This window comes from Perissodus microlepis, chromosome 6 (genome assembly GCF_051167445.1).
Source record: "Perissodus microlepis isolate ML-2025 ecotype Zambia chromosome 6, ASM5116744v1, whole genome shotgun sequence".
Classification (NCBI taxonomy): domain Eukaryota; kingdom Metazoa; phylum Chordata; class Actinopteri; order Cichliformes; family Cichlidae; genus Perissodus; species Perissodus microlepis.
Window position 1 is genome coordinate 610,001 of NC_140466.1, and position 14,824 is coordinate 624,824.

Genomic DNA, 14,824 nt, shown 5'->3' on the forward strand with positions numbered 1-14,824 from the left:
GTGACCATTTGTGAGTGATAAGAGTAATATTAAAACTAAGTAGCTGCCGCCATTGTTGGAAACTGGAATTGACTGGGCCGCGCTATGAATTCTGGGATAGGTGACGAGCCAGGCGACGAAGGCAGTCCCAATTCGAAGGATGCTCCAAATGCATCCTTCGTGGCCCAACCTATCCTTTCCAACAATGGCAGCAGCTACTTAGTTTTAATATTACTAGTATCATTCACAAATGGTCACAAAATAAACTTTTAAGATATTTTCGGGCTGTGTAAACTTCAAATATCTGTCTATATTTGCAAAAGTGCTCCGACGTTTTCAGAGACGTCTTACCCACCAGTTCAAAGTTCATCTTCATTTTTCTTCCTCCCATGTCCCTCGCGGGTCTCCGTAAGCAAGCACTTTGGTGACAGTGGGAAGGAAAAACTCCCTTTTAACAGGAAGAAACCTCCGGCAGAACCAGGCTCAGGGAGGGGCGGGGCCATCTGCTGTTGGGGTGAGAGAAGGAAGACAGGATAAAGACATGCTGTGGAAGAGAGACGGAGATTAATAATAATTGGAAATAAATGATCTGAATTTCAGGAGCGGGACCACGCCTCCAAACACGCCCCTTCCAGTTCTTGTCTATATACACATCCCCAGCTCTACAACTTGTCCGTTCTTGTTTTCGTGGAAACACCTTTCGAGAAAGTCTTTAACACAGCTTATCTTACATGAGTAACATAATCTTACTCACCCTTCCATTTGCTTACAATCGCGTCCGTCAGCACCTCAGATGAAGGACTACACAGCTCTGCTTTCCCTCCCAGCAATCCAAGAAACGCAAACACTCTGAATGTCATGGCGGCGCTTCAAAGAGACCAAATGCTGCCCAGGAAAACCTTCTAGCATTTTTCTTGCCAGCCAATAATCCGGTCTGCTACGTCGATCCATCTCCTTTTATCTGAACTCCGTTGTGCACAAAATTCCTCAAGACATCCCTTCACTTCTCATGTGCTTTCACATGATGCTAGTGATTCAAGATTCAAGCTTCTTTATTCATCACATGTACTTGTATAACCATGCATGTGACGAATAAAGAATCTTGAGTCTTGAATCACTAGCATCATTTAAACCCTCCCCCCTTGACACAGAATTCAAAACAACTCTCCAAGCGAAGGCTTTCAGTTCAACCAGCCCTTCCAAGACTGCTCACCATCACCTCTCTTTGTTTCAGAAATCAACACAGTAGTTATCGCTACCTTACCCAAAGTAAATTAATCAGCCGAGCACCCCCTCTCCATCTTCTACTCCAAGACAAGCTCACGTAAGAGTTTACGAGCCATCGAGCCGTTAACTCAAGTAATGAAGCTCTGACAGTGACAACATGCGTCCTACATATTTGTTTAATATGTGCGTTGAAGGACATGTCCTGGTCAAAAATGACTCCAAGGTTCCTCACAGCGTTACTGGAGGCCAAGGTAATGCCATCCAGAGTATGAATCTGGTTAGATACCATATTTCTAAGATTTTCAGGGCCGAGTACAATAACCTCAGTTTTATCTGAATTAAGAAGCAGAAAGTTAGCGGCCATCCAGGTCTTTATGTCTTTAAGACATTCCTGCAGTTTAACTCATTGGTGTGTGTTATCTGGCTTCATGGACAGATAAAGGTCTTCTTCTTGTTTTCCACAGAAACCTGAAGATGATGTTGCCATGGGAACAGACACAGGCCCAGCTGCCAAACTATGTAAAACAGAGTCTCAGACACACATGTCACCAAGGTATACGCACACACACACGTGATGTTTGAGCTCCTACAGGTATGAACAGCTGTGTAAAAACGCCTCATACGCCCGTGTGCTCCTCCTGCAGTAACACGGGAAGTCAGTCGTCTCGCCACACGTGGATCATCGCCATGAAGGACAGACAGAACTCGAGAGGCATGGACCGAACGAGCAGCTTCGACAGTGAGACATCGTCTGATTGCAGGATACCTGCTCCACAGGTGAGAAAGCGTCAGTTCCAGGGGTTTAAGCCTCTTTTTATTAGTAGCTAGTCGGATCGATTTTTAGCACCTTCTCAGCCAGGAAAGGTGATCCAAGCAGAGACTAAAATGTGCTGTCATCAGCCTGCATGCTACCAATTGCACTTGGTAATATTGCACATCAGGGATACAGGGCGAAAGTTACCATTGTGTATGGGATGTGTGTGTCTGTCTGCACGTGTGTGGTCATCTGTAAAGTCTTTGTTGTAGAGTCTGACAGCTGATGGAAGGAAAGACCTCCGATGTCCATACCTTGGATGTTCAGTGGTTGCAGTGGAGGATGTTTGTGCCTGTGGAAGTCTACCACCAGCTCCTTGGTTTTACTGGTGTTGATCTGGAGGTAGTTCAGCTGGCACCAGTCCACAAAGCCATGGATCAGTCCTCTGTACTCCTTGTCGTCCCCATCAGTGATGGGCCGCCTGCAGTCGTCAGAGAACTTCTGCAGGAAGCACTGGGTGGAGTTGTGGGAGAAGTCTGCAGTGTAGATGGTGAAGAGGAACGGAGCCAGAACCGTTCCCTGTGGCGCCCCCGTACTGCAGACGACCCTGTCCGACACACAGCCCTGAGTCCTCACATACTGTGGTCGGTCGGTGAGGTAGTCCAGAATCCATGTGGGAGCTGTGGGACTCTCCCCAGCCTCAGGTTCAGGTTGAAGAGGTGCTCCATCACCCCACACAGGACCTGACAACCCTTGAGCTGAGTGCCTGAGTACTGGATTGTAGTGGAAAACCAGTCAATTCGAGTCGAGTGGTGCCCAGTCGATCCACGCAGGCACTAATGGAAAAGAGGCCTTAGTGTCAGCAGGAACATGTTCCACCACCAGGTGTCAGTGTTGCTCCTGTTTTGGTGTTAAAATCACTGATGCTGCATGCGGTCACCTCATTATCTGTGTGTGTGTGTGTGTGTGTGTGTGTGTGTGTGTGTGTGTGTGTGTGTGTGTGTGTGTGCGACGTCACTGTGCCATCCGCCTCCTTTTCATCCATACAGAAAACTGCAGATGTGTACACTGCTCTCAGAAATGTAACACTTTGAAACACGTCAGGTCTCAATGGGAAAAATCGTGCTGGATATCTCTGATGCAGACGAGTAACATGTTAGGAATGAAAGGATGCCGTATTGTTTGATGGAAATGAAAATGATCAGAGGCCTGCAGAGGGTCAGATTTAGGTTCAGGGTCAGAGTGTACTGTCTGTCTTACCTGTATTTCTTTAGCTGGGACCACATCCTGTTGTCACGGCGTTTCTCGTGATAATGGCGGATGGCGTGAGGATGAATTGAGGCTCCGGTTTGGGGCCCTCAGAGGAGCCTGGTGTTAGCTCCCGGGCTGGGCAGATGTGCATTTACCAATGAGAAGTGAATGAATTGAAAAAAGGATGCTGGTCGGGCACCAAAACGAGAAAACACAGTTTAAAGTGCAGGGGCAGTCACAGATAGACAGCGAACCAGGAGGGGGGTGTTTGAGGTTTGGCCCCCCTACTGAAATTCAGATAACTTATCTCCAAGTGAAAGATAGTCGCTGTACCGATTCACTTTTGGAGCCTCAAGTGGGCACTAGAGGAACTGCAGTACTTCATATCTGATACTAAAGACTGGTGCTTGTTTTTAGGTAGCTAGAAAGTCGGTTTTGGATCAGCTGAACCACATCCTGTTCTCTGATGATCAGATACCTGACTCCATTATCCTGATCAACACCACAGACTGGCAGGGACAGGTACGCATCCTTTTTCTGTCTTTCAGGGGTTTGAATCAAGCTGAGTTCAGTTTCTATGATCGTTCAGAGCCCAACGTGTCTTTGTCTGTGTCTGCGCTGTCCCTCCTTAGTATCTCTCTGAGGTTCTCTTTGATCAGCCAATCGTCTGCACTGTTTCAACGGCTGATGTTCAGGCCGCCTTCAGCGCCATCATCGGACGCATCCAGAGATTGTAAGAACATCTGATCCGTACTTTTATTCTGCACAGACATCAGTGTTTGAATCTGGCTGAGCTCTGAATCCTGTCCTGCATACTTACGTCAAAAAATTCATTTGATTATAAACAAGTTTGCATACATATATGTATGAATATATATTCTCTCTGACCTGAATCTGTTTCTGCAGCTGTAACTGCAACTCGCAGACTCCGCCCACCATGAAGGTGGCGGTGGGAGGAGATCAGAGCTACCTGACCACAGTGCTCTGCTGCTTCGTAGAGCAGCTGGCCAGCAAGACGTCTGATTGGTTGAGCTACATCCGCTTTCTCATCATCCCTATTGGTGCGCCTATCACACACACACACACACACACACACACACACACACACGCACACAGCAATGTAACTGTACTAAATTCAGTAATCACAGTACAGTTACAGTTATGCTGTTGCTCATGTTACAAAGCTGCACACCAGGCGTGTAGAAGGAAAAATAAACATCAACTGTGTTTTATTTTTCTTCCCACGTGACAATCAGCTGATTTCAGTTCATGTGTGGGAGGAGGAAACAGTGGAGCTGTGAACATTTCTGGACTTTTATTACACAAAAGGACGAGCGAGTGGTGGTGAACTGAGACAATGATTTAGTGAAATACACACATTTTTCACTAAATCATTGTCTCAGTTGCGATGAGAGTACCGTCTGGAGACGCCAGTGTTTGTTCTATATCTACTGATCATTTGGTTTTTGTATTTGTTCAGCAAAACGTTGGGTGAAAATGACATTTTCTTCATTTTTGTTACAAATAATTTAATTGTAACAAGTATTGTGCAGTTGTTAGTTTGCAGATTTATTAAATATATATCATTCAGAAATACTGTCATGGCCCTGAGTGTGACGACTCAGTGTTTTGTATTTCTTTATATTATTCGATGTTCTTGTTTATTCTGTTATGTCTTTTGTTGAGGTTTGCCATTTGTTTGGTTTCTGTTCTGTGCTCACACTTCTCTGTGTTCCCTCTGTCTGTGTGGTGTCACACCGTCTGCTTGTGAATCTGTCTGTTAAGTTCAGTGTCTTGTCGGGTTCTGTGTCTGTGAGTTTCCTGTTTTATTCTGAAGGTCTCTGTCTCATGTGAGTGTTGTCAGCCTTACGTCTGTGTCTCGTCAGCCTTGATTTCTCCCAGGTGTGTTCCCCTCCTGTGTCCCATCCCACGATTACTCCTGTGAGTATTTAAGCCCTGTGTGTTCTCCTGCCTGTTGCTGGTTTGTGTTCTTTCCCTGCATCGCTGTATCAAGGTTTGTGTTTGCTTAGTTTTCCCAGTTTAGGTTTTCTCAGTTCTGTTTTCGCCACCCTCACCTTTGTTATATGTTCAGTCTCCATTAATAAAGCTCCCTCATATCAGTAGTGCCTGCATCTTGGGTCCTTTAATAATTCCACACGGTTTGCCCTGCTAACCATGACAAATACACCATTCTTTAACAATGTGAAGTTTTTATTACTGTGTGCTCAAATATGGGATATTTATTTATCTTAGCTGTCATGGTTTTGACTGGCACGTATTTTAGATGCTCCAGAGCAGTCAGTGTTTCCAGGAAGTGTGCTCCTCTTACTGTGAATGTGCCAAAGTAATCAGTGTTCACCAAACTGCTTTAAAACAAAGAAATGGTTTCTCTTTATCCACAGTAACATCTCTATGTGGAGCAAACAGAGAGAAGTGAACCATTATTTCTATAATAATGTTTTGAGTCTTAATGTGAGGGTTTAAAAGCAGTTGCTTGGACAGGTGAAGTCACAGATGATTTAATAAAGCAGCTCCTCAAAACCTTTTTACATCTCATTGGACTCACGGCTCCTTCGTCCTGTTCATTCAGGTGTTCAGAAAATATCTTCTGAAAGCACACAGTGCATGCAGCAGTGAATACAGACACAGTTAGAGATTGTTCATAGAGGATCCCCTCGCAGGAGTTGATAGAGACAAAAATATGCAAATCACTTTGGAAGAACTGACCTTTAAATCCAAAAAGCCAATCCTGTAAGTCACAGTGCTGGGACCAGTATATTTCTATTATTTATGTGAGGCTAATAAAAGCTTGCATTTATTTTAGAGATGAAAGCCATTCATCCAAAACCAGAGCTGTTGTTTGATGAGCTTCCATATTACAGGTTTATACGTGACTGTAACATCCTGGAGGAAATACAATTATTGCTTGTGTAACTCGACGCGTTTCTTTCACAACCTGCAGACCTGTTAGGACAGGGAGCTGCTGTCGATGGTGCATCAACCCAGGTCAAAACATCTGGACACAAACGTGGAGTCATGATGACAAATACACAGTACAAAACTCTCCGTTTGACACACAATCCGGTCGTTAAGTGATGACGTGACGAATCCTACTTCCGGGCCTAAAGTAGTCTGTGTTTAATATGGCTTTTGTGTTGTTAACATGTTTAATGTTTTGTATTTTCTCCTATTTAATCTCAAAAAGCTCCTAAAACAGTCAGTGATCACTGTTGACCTCCCTCGGCTTTTATTACCGCTAATCATTTATTTAAGCTCAGTTTTTAAAACCTTAGGATGTAACTGCAGCCCAGCCCATGCAGCAGTATATGAATGACTAACCTCGTATTGTGGATGGATTATCTCAGTTGTTCTCCTGGCTGAAGTTTGGTCCTTTTACAGCATCCTGCCATGCGATTACATTTGTTCCTGACCACCGAGAACACTCACGTTAACTTTTATCCAGTGGAAAAAAAGTTAGCTTGTTTATATTATGCTAACATAGCTGTGTCGCTAGCGGTCACGTAGCACATCATTATATACCAGCTAGCCAAACTTCAGTAACCCTACAAACGTCACTGCTGTTTAGTTTTCTGTCTTCATTTATGTTGGAAGTGATAACAGAGCTGTACGTTTGAATTGTTTCCAAAACCCCGCAGTCAGGACATGCTATATTGTATTTAGATAGAAGCTAGCGAGCTAACTTCCTGCTAACTTCTAACTCCGTTAAATGTCATAAATTCTGTTTTCATGGATGCCTGGATATTAAACTCAATTGTTACACCTGGTAGAGCAGAACGCTGATCATTTTATTAAAGATGAAAGACTTTAGACAGTTTTTCAACTCTCAGTAATGCCATAGTGATCGTTTGATATATGGACCTGCAGCAGAGTTTAGGCCCAGACATGGCTAGTGACATCAGACTTAACGACCGGATACCAGACAAAGGATGTTCTGGTGTTCCAGCCTGAAACCCCTGCACAGGCATCTCTGCTGATAGCTGCATGCGTGCTGCATGGTCCTGGACGCCTGTTCAGAGTGTCTGGCAGAGGATATGTCAAGACCTAAGTCCAAAGAGGAGACTTGACTCCGACTCGGACCGTCCCGTCTCGTTCCTTTTCTGTGTGTCTGTTGTCGATTGAGTGGATGACCGGTCACAGCATGCAGATGGTGCTGTGGGGTGTTGTCATTGCGGGCCCTGGATCCACTATTCCCCGCCGTGGTGGGCTGTGGGGAATAGGGGTGCTGGTCTTATCCCAGTGCAGGTGCAGCAGTTGGTGACCCAGTGCACTTTTCTACTTGTGCTCTAACCTTTTCTTACATTCTGTTTCCTTTTTTTCATTTTCATTTTCACCACCATTCATTCATTCACTCTCCATCTCTCTATGTTTATACTTGATAAAAAATTGTATTGAAATCAGAGACATTTGATCAGAAAGTGTATTAAATTTGTCAGGTTACAGATGGAGTGACCTACATTCCTTCTTTTGACCAATGACCCCGACATGGATCAGTGAGCAGGTGCTTCATGTGTTGAGTTTTGGGTAAAGACCTGAAGCTTCTTACATCCTTTCCCCTGACACAGTGAGAACTTTACTCGTACCAGCTGCGTTTCCAGTAGCTGCTGGTGAAAGCTTAAAGATCCAGAGCTCTCTTTAGATCTGAGTAGAGCTCCTTAAAGCTATGTAGAGTTCATGTGAGGCAGCTCATTAGGCTGGTGGACAGCATGTTTTGGCTCATGAACCTTCCTCTAATGCGTTTCTCTGCAGGAGTCCACCCGCTGGCCAAGTACCTGTCTTCCCTGGATGGGAAGTTCAGCGGTTTGTTCATGGACGCCGGCTGGAGGGAGCTGTTTGGACGCCCGGAGCCGCCTCCACTCGGTAGGTTTCCTCACAATTATTGCAGCCTGACATCTTAGCAGCAGTTTAATGAGCTGGTTTCAGTAAAACAAGCATTTATATGAGATGAGACTCTGTCGTTTGGCCTCTTCTTTGTGTCATTTACTGGTTGAAGCATTGCTGCTCTGGCTGAGAGTAGCTCTGTCTCTTCAAACACACAAACACAAATCCAACCTTTCCAAGTGTTTTTTGGACCCAGGATAAAAACCACAGGATGTGATGTGGTTTGTTTCTGACAGATCCTGTGGGTGTAGCCGGTCGGGTTTCTCAGTATTTGGCCGGAGCGGCTGTTTCTCACCTGTGTCCGATCTCCGAGGCCATGCTGACCTGCAAACACAAGAGGTATGTTCCCCTCAGCATCAGGATCTGACCGGAGAGTAGGGAATGCTCATCAAACACTTCAGTCACTTCCTCTTTGTGTTTGTTGCACAAATGTAGTTTTTCTCCTTTGCTGTAAACCTCCACCACTCAAGTTCTGACCCCTGTAATGGTTCTGCCTTCGGTCTGCTTTCGATTGCTGGACACTTGGTGCCACTGAGCAAAGCCGTGTTGAAGGAAAGCGCCGCAGCACAGCTGGTACTTTGTCGCTCTGAACCTGTTTATTTGTGGTTAAAATCCTCCCAGCTGTTCAGAACAATGCGTCCCAAGCAGAAGCCACGCCATGCTGGCGGTAGAATTCATCGTGTACCAGTGTAATAATGTTTTTCTGACAGAGCGCGACGATAACTAAATAAAAACTTGCAGTATTGCATTATTGTACATAGGTTTGAGTGTCCTTCATCTTTCTTAACTCTTACTTTTCTGTATTCTTCTGTACAGTAAGGTGGGAAACAGTATTCCTATTCTCCTGTACGTGGCAATAAAAACCTTTGAGTCTTTAACGCACCGAGAGCTGAACGCTTCCTGTTTGCTTTTCAGTCAGGACCAAATCACAGCAGCACCCAGTGGCCATCGTAGAAACTGCAGCAAGAGAAACTTTCATTTATAACGAAATTATCTTCTCACTGTTATCGGTTTATTTTGCTCTTGCTCCACAGCCCCGACGATGACTCCTGCCAGAAGTTTCTTCCTTTTATCGGGGTAAGAAATGCCGCTGTGCTCCTGCGTGTTCCTGTATGACACATTCAACGGCCAACACGTCGGGTCACGGTGTAGCAGTATAAATACAAAGACAGTGCAAAACCTTCAATTAACAGGAAGTGGTCCAAAAAAAGTCTTTAAACTGATAAATGAATTTGTTTCATAAAGTTTCACAGCGAGCTGCATCAGCTCTTCTTTTAACTGTCTGTAAGCTGAGGATGCTGCTGGATGTTAAAGCTGGATTTCAGCTGCTCAGCAGGTCACACTTTTGGTTTTGCAATGCTTTCTACCCCCTCAGCTGTAAAAGGCTGATTGGGTGTGCTCGTCCCCCCGCAGGGTGGGCGACCGGACGGTGTGGACTTCACATTGATACCACAGGTGTATCTACTATTTCCAAACAGGTGACAGGTGTGTGCTGCAGGTGCAGTCTTTAGGACAGCATGGTTGAAAATGGTGAATGGACTTTGTAGCGCTTTTCTTCTCTGCTTGAGCACTGTGCTTTCAACTATCGTCTGCTGAACTAAGAGCTGATGGCAGCTTACATCTGCAGCTCTGGTTCAGCATTGATGGACCAACGTTACACCTGCCATGTGCGCTAACATGCTAACGTACAGCAGCAGGGACGTAAAGCGTATTCTGGAATGACAGGTATGTGACGGACATAACAACTGTTTTTGTGCCTGTTCTCAGCTGGTGAAGGTCGGCATCGTGGAGCAGAACTTCATGTCCACCTCAGGTATGCCTGCCCCCCCTCCCCATGCCCTTTGACCTCTGACAGCCTCTGATGTCTGTTAAATGTTCCTCTTGCTCCTCCACAGTGGACTCTGATGACATCATACTTGGATCTCCTCCCTCCCAATCAGGAGCACCGATCAACATCACCTCGACACCTCCTCCCTCCCCCTCCACCAGGTACTTCCTTCCCGCAGCTTTTTCCCAGACGAACGCCGTTCCTCTGTGATCAGAGTTGTGATCCTCCTTTTTTTCTGTGCAGCTGTCCCACAGAGGTGATGGGACTGCAGGTGGACTACTGGAGCAGCCAGGGTGGAGGAGGAGAGCGGAAGAAGGAAATCGGGATGAAGAACACGCTGAAGAGCAACTTCCGCTGTCTGCAGGTGTCGAGGCTCAGCGGAGGAGAGCTGATGAGCATGACGGTGGTGACGAAGGAGAAGAACAAGAAAGGTGAGGAAGAGGAGGATGAAGTTTGAGGTGAAGATGAAGGTGTTGATGAAGGTGATAATGAAGGTGTGTTTCTCAGTCATATTTCTCAGTAAGAAGGCAAAGGAGAAGGAGGCGGAGTCAAGGAGTCAGCTGATTGAAGGAATCAGCAGGTTGATCTGTACCTCCAAACACCAACACACACTCAGAGGTACACACACACACACGCACACACGCACAGACTTAAGAAGCACAGACTTGGCATTACCTTGGCCTCCAGTAACGCTGTGAGGAACCTTGGAGTCATTTTTGACCAGGACATGTCCTTCAACGCACATATTAAACAAATATGTAAGACTGCTTTCTTCCATTTGTGCAACATCTCTAAAGTTAGAAATATCCTGTCTCAGAGTGACGCTGAGAAACTAGTTCATGCATTTATTACTTCCAGGCTGGACGACTGTAATTCATTATTATCAGGAAGTCCTAAAAACTCCCTGAAAAGCCTTCAGCTAATCCAAAATGCTGCAGCAAGAGTCCTGACAGGGACTAGAAAGAGAGAGCAGATTTCTCCTGTTTTGGCTTCCTGTTAAATCCAGAATTCAAAATCCTGCTCCTCACATACAAGGTCTTAAATAATCAGGCCCCATCTTATCTTAATGACCTTGTAGTACCATATAGGGCTGCTCAATTAATCGAATTTTAATCTCGATTACGATCTGGGCTTTCAACGATCATTAAAAATGACTGAGCCGATTATTAGCCCCTCCCTCGTGCTTTACTCTCGCGCTGCTCCGTGTGGCAAATCGAGCGCACCTCTCTGCATTTTGAACACGTGTCACAACAATTAAGAGCAGCGGTCCCCAACCTTTTTTGCGCCACGGACCGGTTTATGCCCGACAATATTTACATGGACCGGCCTTTAAGGTGTCGCGGATAAATACAACAAAATAAAACTGGTACCGGTACCGAAAAAAGAAGATTTATTCATAACACACGTGAAAAGACCCAGGAAAACCGAGTAAACGATAAAAATGATAACAAAATAACGCTGAAAACCGATAAAAACCCTGAAAACCATACATTTCACACCTGAGCCTCAACTCTCGCGGCCCGGTACCAAACGACTCACGGACCGGTACCGGTCCGAGGCCCGGGCGTTGGGGACCGCTGATTAAGAGGACCCGAGGGAAGCTCGGAAAGCTAAGCAGAAGTTATTTGGAGAGGAGAGCGACTGCTGTTGGTTGAAAAGAGAGGTAAAAAAACCTTCAGTGGTGTGGAAACATTATGGGTTCGCGGAGTCAGACGTGGATCAAGTAGACACAGTGTGTAAACTTTGCTACGGTGTCGTAGCTGCACCACAGAGCAACACTGCAAAGTTCACTAAACACAGATGTTTACATTTTTAATTTATTTCTTATATTGCAAACATTTGCACTGTTATCAGTATTTGCACTATTTTATATTATTTTTTGACAATCTTTAAAGTCATTATTCAACACATTGTTATTGTTAAATAAATATCGTCAAATAATCGAGATCTCAATTTCAGTGAAAATAATCGTGATGATCATTTTTGCCATAATCGAGCAGCCCTAGTAACAGTGATGTGACAATAAAGGTGATTTGATTTAGCGCAGAGCAGCGTGTTGGTGTGTGGGGCTGTGACCTCATGTTGTTAAACTGTGATTATGCCACAACGAGTTTCAGGACATTTTATGGAGAAATGCAGAAGTAATGAATTAAAATGAAGTAAAATACTGAATTACTTTGAAGTACTCTGAGTAATTAATGACATTTCTTTGAGTAATGAGCCAGCACTGAGTGAAATCCCTCCAACATGCACAAACATGTGACCCACAGCAGAAAGTCTTTGATACGCTGCCGAGTCTCAAACAGGTCAGACCTTGTAGTACCATATCACCCTATTAGAGCACTTCGCTCTCACACTGCAGGCCTACTTGTTGTTCCTAGAGTATTTAAAATGGGAGGCAGAGCCTTCAGTTTTCAGGCCCCTCTTCTGTGGAACCAGCTTCCAGTTTGGATTCAGGAGACAGACACTATCTCTACTTTCAAGATTCAAACTTTACTTTCTGCTGAAGCGGTTACAGTATCGAGCACTTTGAGGTGACTTTGATTTGGCGCTGCATGAGTTGAACTGAATTCCTTCTCGTGTCTCTCAGTGTCCGTCGACGGCGTGGAGTGGAATGACGTAAAGTTTTTCCAGCTGGCGGCTCAGTGGCCGACACACGTCAAACACTTTCCTGTTGGAATCTTTGGATACAACAAACCCTGACCTTGCTCGCTCTCGTCGTCGTCCGGATCACATGACCTCCCTGCGGACGCATCGTGTTGAGCTGCTGGTCATGATGGGCAGTAAACCTGTGACCCCTCCTCGTCCTCTCAGTGTCAGCAGAGCAGCAGAAACCTTGTTTGCCTTTTTCTCTCACATCATGTTGGAGTAGAAATATTTGTACCTCATCAGAAAGTTTTTTATGTGATGGATGTGTAATGCGCACATGTTTGTCCTGTAATAACATTAATGTTAATAATAGCATCTTTTATATATGGCTCAGATGAGTTGGTTAATTAGATTTTTAAGGAGTAGTCTTTCAGTGAAACTCATTAAACTCAGTTTGGCCAGAGCCTCTGTTTGAAGTGACTCTGATCATTTCTGTAACAAAAACACAGAGAAAAAGATCCCAGAGGGGACAAAGGGTCCACAAAGAGACAAAAACAGCAGAGACAGCTACAAACATGCAAAACCAACGGTGTGGAGTGACTGTTGTAACCCTGTGAGGTCTGTCATCAAAGGAACCCTTAGAGAAAGCTTTGTTGGAAAAGCTTGAATAGTTTTATATTCATGTCAGTTACAGTTACATAAACTTTATTTTGTGTCTTCAGAGAACTGTTTAACAAACAAAACCAAAAGTTTCACATTCTGATTCCTCAGAGAGCTAATGGTCATATAGAACCAACAGTCCTCAAAGCTCAGCCTTTAACCTTGTGTCATCGATGTTTGTGTTTTTTTCCGATGTTTGTGTTAGCAGTTTGTCATACAGTAGAGCTTTAACCCTTCACAGGGACGTTGGTTTTGTAAAATATCAATAAATACACCTGAAATTGTTGCTTTTCTCTTACCTGAGCTCCCTAACTGTGAGCTATCGATGCACCTGTCAGGTTTACATCGCAGCCCCCGTTTAGTATAATACATGTATAATATTGTAGTATCATTTATAATGTTCTGCTCTTTGTGGACATGAAATTGATGCCTTGGATTTGAGCAGACATTTCTGTGATCCAGTCAAAGAGGAGAACGATTTACTGACACTCTACTTTAATACTTGAAACAAAGACACTGCATTATGAAGACGCAGCTAATGTTTACATCACCCAAACAGCCAATCACATGACAGAATTTTGTCTTCGTTAACAGATTTCTGTCATCGGTGTAGGAACTCACACTCAAGCATACATCGTTATTTCCTCAGTGTTTGACTCCACTGAAGCAGCAGCTCAGGTCCAACTCAAGCCAGCTGCTGTTCACAGCGTCTCTGATTAAACTCTCCCTTTAATTCAAACTCAGTGCAGATATTAATGTAGGTGCAACACTACCCTCTGAGTCACCTAAAACACTAAAAGTCACTCCGGTTCTCCTTAATCGCCACGGCTACTCGTGATGTGGTTTAAAGTCCATGCACGTCAAAATTAAATAGTTTACATTAGACATCGCTGAAAGGTTCGGATGGATTTTTTACATGGTTGGGAGGTATGTGAGAATGAAAGTAGTCACCATTGCTCAGCAGCCAGAGAACAGTTCAATATGGACACCAGAGTCAGTCAGTTTCAGTTCTCAGGGTTCCACTAGAACCTTCAGAGATCCTTCACAGCAGAAGAGAGTCCATCGGGTACTGTCGGAGCCTTTAGAAAGCCATCAAAGAGGTTTTGAGCCTCTCACTGAGGGTTTGCAAATATGTGACCCCAACCATGTGACGCTTACTTGTCTGCCATTTTGGATCATGGTGATACTGTAGAATCAGGTGAATAGTACTCAGGTCACACAGGCCTAGAGAGCTGCAACCATCTGTTTGTGAGGGAAACAGCAGTATTATACCACTGGTTGTAAGTTGTTGCTGGAGGCTGATGGCAGTTGTCGTGGTCTTATTGCTTTAAAGGCAAACTTTCTGAACGTCCAGTGGGTGTTGCTGGGAGTTTGCAAGGATTTGAAGACAAATGTGAAAAACTACATTTCCCCATGGCAACCTGGTAGCAACCAAAGCAACCACTCTGAGTTTTGTGGTGCAAACCTTTTTTTGCATCTAATTTCACCCAGTGAGAGGCAGAAATCACCAGCAACCACTGCAAATCAGTCAGGAAATAGACATTTTCCCACAGCAACCAGTGGTTGTATCACGTCTAATATGGCAGACAGCTCTCGAGCAATGTGCACATGGCGTCACATGAGAAACTTCTGTACCT

The 14,824-nt window shown here is 44.7% G+C and overlaps 1 protein-coding gene across 4 annotated transcripts in view; it reads left to right on the top strand.

Moving 5' to 3' along the window:
- LOC146384720 (phosphofurin acidic cluster sorting protein 1-like) overlaps positions 1 to 13,472 on the top strand; it is a 22,030-nt gene extending 8,558 nt beyond the window's left edge. For all 4 annotated transcript variants that reach the window (XM_084929790.1, XM_084929789.1, XM_084929791.1 and 1 more), the window contains 13 exons: positions 1,671 to 1,759; positions 1,851 to 1,983; positions 3,629 to 3,733; positions 3,844 to 3,944; positions 4,118 to 4,272; positions 7,979 to 8,089; positions 8,347 to 8,449; positions 9,145 to 9,187; positions 9,878 to 9,923; positions 10,006 to 10,099; positions 10,182 to 10,369; positions 10,446 to 10,556; positions 12,529 to 13,472. In XM_084929790.1, the coding sequence (XP_084785916.1) occupies positions 1,671 to 1,759; positions 1,851 to 1,983; positions 3,629 to 3,733; positions 3,844 to 3,944; positions 4,118 to 4,272; positions 7,979 to 8,089; positions 8,347 to 8,449; positions 9,145 to 9,187; positions 9,878 to 9,923; positions 10,006 to 10,099; positions 10,182 to 10,369; positions 10,446 to 10,556; positions 12,529 to 12,641 (1,392 nt within the window). In that variant the 3' untranslated portion in view covers positions 12,642 to 13,472. The remainder of the gene's footprint in view (positions 1 to 1,670; positions 1,760 to 1,850; positions 1,984 to 3,628; positions 3,734 to 3,843; positions 3,945 to 4,117; positions 4,273 to 7,978; positions 8,090 to 8,346; positions 8,450 to 9,144; positions 9,188 to 9,877; positions 9,924 to 10,005; positions 10,100 to 10,181; positions 10,370 to 10,445; positions 10,557 to 12,528) is intronic.
- Positions 13,473 to 14,824: the final 1,352 nt, after the last annotated feature.